Below are 4,617 nucleotides of genomic sequence, written 5' to 3'. Positions count from 1 at the left end.
GGTGAAAGGGTCACGACGAAGCAGCAGGCGGCGGGCGGCGGGTGGATGGTAAGCATCTGGCCCCCGCAAAAACTGCGAATCATTTTCTTAGCTCTCCCGCCCGCTCCCCGCCGCGTGAGCTATAGGGCCACAAGGCGGTAATGGGAGGTTGAGAGGGGTGGAAAATGGCGGCGTGTGAGGCGAGAGGCGTAAGGCGAGGCGTGAGGCGGTGACTGGCCTGACCCACCCCGTGGCAAGAGAGAGTAAAAAAGAGAGAAGAAGAAAAAGGAGACGAATGAATAAGGCAGCAGGTTTGTCGGGCCAGACCGCCGGCTCGGTACGTGAGATGGGCAGATATGTTCTTGGTGTCATCTCGCTCGCTGTCTCAGGCTTGAGAGGGGCCGCGCGCCAAGTTGGGGGGGAGATGGACAAGAGACAAGATGTGCCAAGAGGCAAGATGGTGATATGTGAGAGAGACGAGACACTATTGGCACTGGTGTCCGAGCTGATGATTTCCCGGGGCCAGGCCATCTTGCTTTCTTGCTGAGGTTGCGAGGCGCAAGAGATGATTGCCATATTCGCCTCCAATAGAGAGAGAGAGACCTTGAACAAAAGTGCCCATTGCTTATGAGCCAATGTCGTCGCCCGTCGTGCGTGAGCACCTCGCCCAAGAAGGCAGTCCGAGTTGAGCCCATGCCTCTCGCCGCCGGCGCCCCTCCCGCCACGGGGAACACAAGAGAACGACCAGAGCCTCTCGGGGAGCGACGCCCCCTGCAGCACGATAGACACGACCCCCCCGACCGTGCGATCTCAGCTGAGCTCGGCGTTACGGTGGCGGTCGTTGCCTATCTCTGGTGGTTCACTGTACTGACATTGTTTGTTTCCACCCCTACCTATTCTTCTCTATTCGTACAAACGGGGGAATGGAGGTGGCATGTGGTCAGGGCTCGGCTTCGAGAATGGAGGAAACACAGGTGGCGTCGCTTTAGTCTACCATTCTGAGCCAAGCGACAAACAAGCCCGAGAGGCGAGAAAGAAGGAAAAATACTAAAGTCGAAGAGAAGAAAGAGACTCAAGCAGCCAAGGTCTGGAATCAAAAGGTGTCAAGCCTCGTTTCCAAGGAGAGCCCCGAATACCGGCTCCGACGGGGGCGTGTTAGGGACCGCTGTCACCGCTCTCACCCACGGTCGGCCACGGCATGGCGGCATCAGGTCAACCGCTCGCGCGCTACCCGAACATCCCCGAGGCACATGCCGCGGGGCTTCTCTGGAGTCTACATGGCAGTTGCTGTTGCGGTAGCGCGGGCGGCGGGCCTTGGGTTGACACCAGGTTAGGAGCCAGACAGTGAGGGAGAGGAGGGAAAAAAGGGCCAAGGCAAGGAAGCAAGGCAGGCACGCTATGATCTGACTCGTACCCCAGGGCCAAAAAGCCTTCGATTTCGTCATGCCAGGAATCCGCTTCCCTTCCCTCTTCCCACAGTACCTAGGTAGGTAGGCAAAAGGGGGCGGGCGGGTGTGCGGGCGGACACGAGGAGTGAAGGGGTGAAGGGGTGTTTTGCGCGCGAGTGAACAAGAGATCCATCCACCCTGTTTCCATTCTTTCTCCTGTCTTCCTCTCGCGCCCACCCCACTGCAAGCAAACAAGCCCCTGGTCACCCCTTTCGCTCGTGAGGCGGGCCAAGCGCGGAGAGGTTGAGTTGAGTCGTCCCAGAGATAAGCCTCCCCTCCAGCCAGGGCGAGTCACCTTGTCTCTACTGGGTTCCAGCGGATGGGCTCCTTACCCCTGGCCCTCTTCCTCCTCCACACGCCCAGGGGGGCCGACATGAACCGAGACGAGCCGACAAAGGATGTTGAGATTATGAGATGAGACGACAGACTACACTCCATACCCCGGGCGAAATCTCAGGCAGCCCTTGGAACACAAAACCAAATAGTGAGAAGTACCCGCCCCCAAAAAAGAACGTGCCAGGGGGGGGGGGGGGGGGGGGGAACGCGGCAAATCAACAGAAAAGAAAGGGAAACCGGGGGTCCCGCCGCACCGCCCGCAGTAAGTCTGGGGGTGCTCTGACGTGATATCACTCGCGCGCTTTATGCTGGCGTGGGGAAGACGAGGGATACGTAATGCGCTGGGGGCGTGTGTGTGTGTTTTTGTGTGTGTGGTATTGCCGGGGGGTGGGTGGTACAAGCTGAACGATGCTAGGCCGGGCCCCTCTCTGGCTGGGCCCCTAAAGAAGAGATCCAACACTGGACAGTATCATACAAGTACATACAGAAGACGGGGTGCCCTGTATGTATGTGCTGTGGGTATGCCCATGGTGACCTGACACCCTCCGGCATGACGACGCTCATCGACATCGACGGTGACCTTAGTCAAGGCAAGGAAGAGAGAGAGAGTCGATCACAAATATGATGGTCACAGGCTGGGCCTGAGCCATGAACCATCTCAGACTTGGCTAGGTAGTGGAAAATCTGCAGGGCCGTTTGACTCACTCATGACACTCGTCAGGTCCGAGTCCTGACCCTCTTGTTACGTACCCTACATGGGTGAAATAGAGATCTGCTGCTTGCGGCTCTCGTTTCTCGTCCCTGGATGGACGGGGAGAGGATGGGAGGGATATTTCGGTCAGGGCTGAGCCAGTGTCATGCCCCAGCCGGTGCAGATGCCCGTCATTATTGCCTGACTACCCTCGCACCAATGTTGCACGAGTGCAGCTGCCTGCCGCCAACTGCAGCCAAAGTAGCCGCCGTGAACACGTCGTGGGTCGAAGGCATGCTGTTTACGAGAGCACGTATACGAATTTGCCAGGATTTGTTTTCACACATGTTGCTGCAGGGTTGAGAGGAGAACCATCAGATTCTTGGAAAGTAAAGGGCCCTCAAAACAGAGGTCTACGTGAGAGGCGCTAAAAGGTTGTCAAGCCAGCCATTGCAGGCGGCGACCTTGTACAAAGCCCAGAACCAATAAACGTAAAAGAGATAGAAATCCGAAAACTCGTCTGACACTGGGTCGAACCCAAAGGGAAAAAAATAACATGTACCCGTCGCCTGCCATGCCCCGAGGCCCCTTGTTGAGCCGTGTATACCGTCGAGCCCCATAACCCGCCTTCTATATGTTGTGTTGTGTGTGATATCCGTTCATAAGCCCGCTTGCAAACAAGCCCACCCTCTGGTGGGCGAGAAGAGAAAACAAGTCCGCAGTTCGCGCCCATGCGTAGCCAAAGAGTCTTGCACCGCTGCCGGGCGTAGCCAAACACTCTCGCGTTAATCGCCGATTGGGCACTGCTGAGAGGAGAGAGGGGATTCGTTCGTATGGATTAAGAGGAAGCAGTGGGCCCGTGACGCTTCCGATGAGAGTAGAGAAAAAGTGCAATGACGCCAAGTCTATATCCGTGGTGTATGGGGACATTCTTGCCCAGTTCGTAAAAAAGTCGTCTCGAATGTGCTTTGTCGTGCCGAAATTACATCCGATCCATAAGATCGCCGCCAGCAAGGCTGCCCGTGGTCGAGCTCCTGCCACTGTTGAAACCCTCGTTGCTCGTCAGCAGCTCGTGAACACCAATCTTGGGCACGGGCAGCTTGCGGCTGGCGTCTGGCCTGCTGATGATGTCGCTGAGAGAGACACCGTTGCTGCGAGTGGGCGCGCCGCCGGCGGGAGCCTGAGGCGGGCTGTGGAACGGCGCCTCAGGCCTGGGCTCAAGGACGCCCAGGGCCGGCTGCAAAGTCGGTTGCAGGGACAGGTTGCGGAAGGGAGGCAGCTTGACGTCGTTGTCAGAGGGGCGGAGACGAGGTGAGTGGGCGGGCGTGGCAATGGGCGTATGGTCAGGCGTAGGAGAGAGCGAGTCGTGAGAGAAGGTTGGCGACGAGGGGGCTGTCGAGTTGGGCGAGTTGGGACGTGATCGCTTCGCGTGCCTGTAGGCAGTCGAGTAGTGGTCGTCGCCGTGCTCTTCGTTCGAGTGAGACCTTGACATGTGGTACGCAGACAGTGAAGGGTGGCCGCGGGCGCTGTGCATGTAGGGATGGTGGCGGAAGTGCGGAGGCGCTGCGAGGGTCTCGCGCTCGACCTGGTTCGCAGCCTTGGCCAGGATGGAAATGTCCATGTTGGGGTTGGCCTGGGGGGCGCGCCCATAGTGGTGGAGAGTAGAGTGCGTAGGCAGCGCAAACGTGGAGTAGGAGTGAGGCGGAGAGACGTTGGGCGAAGACAGGCTCGAAGTGGGCGCCGAGCGGATCGTCTTGGGAGGTGGCATCATGTTCTCCGAGTGCATGTGCGTCTGGGGTCCTGAGTTGTACTGGTTCTTTCCTCGCCTCGAGTTGGGGTTGCTGTGGATTCGCGAGTGACGGGTCAGCTCGTCAGAGCGGGAGAACTTCTTGCTGCAGCCAGGGAACTGGCAAGCGTGCGGCTTCTCGCCCGTGTGGGTGCGAATGTGTCTCGTCTGATGCTCGAGGCGGTGGAAAGCCTTGTCGCAGAGAGGGCACTTGTAGGGACGGGGCAGCTCGCCAGGCGCCTCCGTTGACTGGGCACCTGGAAGAGGGCCGTTGGGCTTCAGCTGCTGAACAGAGCCCAGGCTGTCACCTTCGGTCTGCTGTTGCTGCTGCTGAGGCGCAGGGGCAGCCTCCTCGGACCTCGGGATTCAAGAGGTTA

General features: G+C 58.7%; 1 protein-coding gene across 1 annotated transcript; it reads right to left on the bottom strand.

Annotated features, from left to right (window-relative positions):
* Positions 1-2,813: 2,813 nt before the first annotated feature.
* Positions 2,814-4,240, bottom strand: VDAG_00586 (DNA-binding protein creA; the record flags this gene model as incomplete). Its single annotated transcript, XM_009651963.1, has 1 exon — positions 2,814-4,240. One exon carries the CDS (start codon positions 4,238-4,240, stop codon positions 3,437-3,439), a length of 804 nt encoding a protein of 267 aa, XP_009650258.1. The 3' UTR covers positions 2,814-3,436.
* Positions 4,241-4,617: the final 377 nt, after the last annotated feature.

Source organism: Verticillium dahliae, genomic scaffold, assembly GCF_000150675.1.
Source record: "Verticillium dahliae VdLs.17 supercont1.1 genomic scaffold, whole genome shotgun sequence".
Taxonomy (NCBI): domain Eukaryota; kingdom Fungi; phylum Ascomycota; class Sordariomycetes; order Glomerellales; family Plectosphaerellaceae; genus Verticillium; species Verticillium dahliae.
This window is presented reverse-complemented; position numbering and strand designations above follow the sequence as displayed.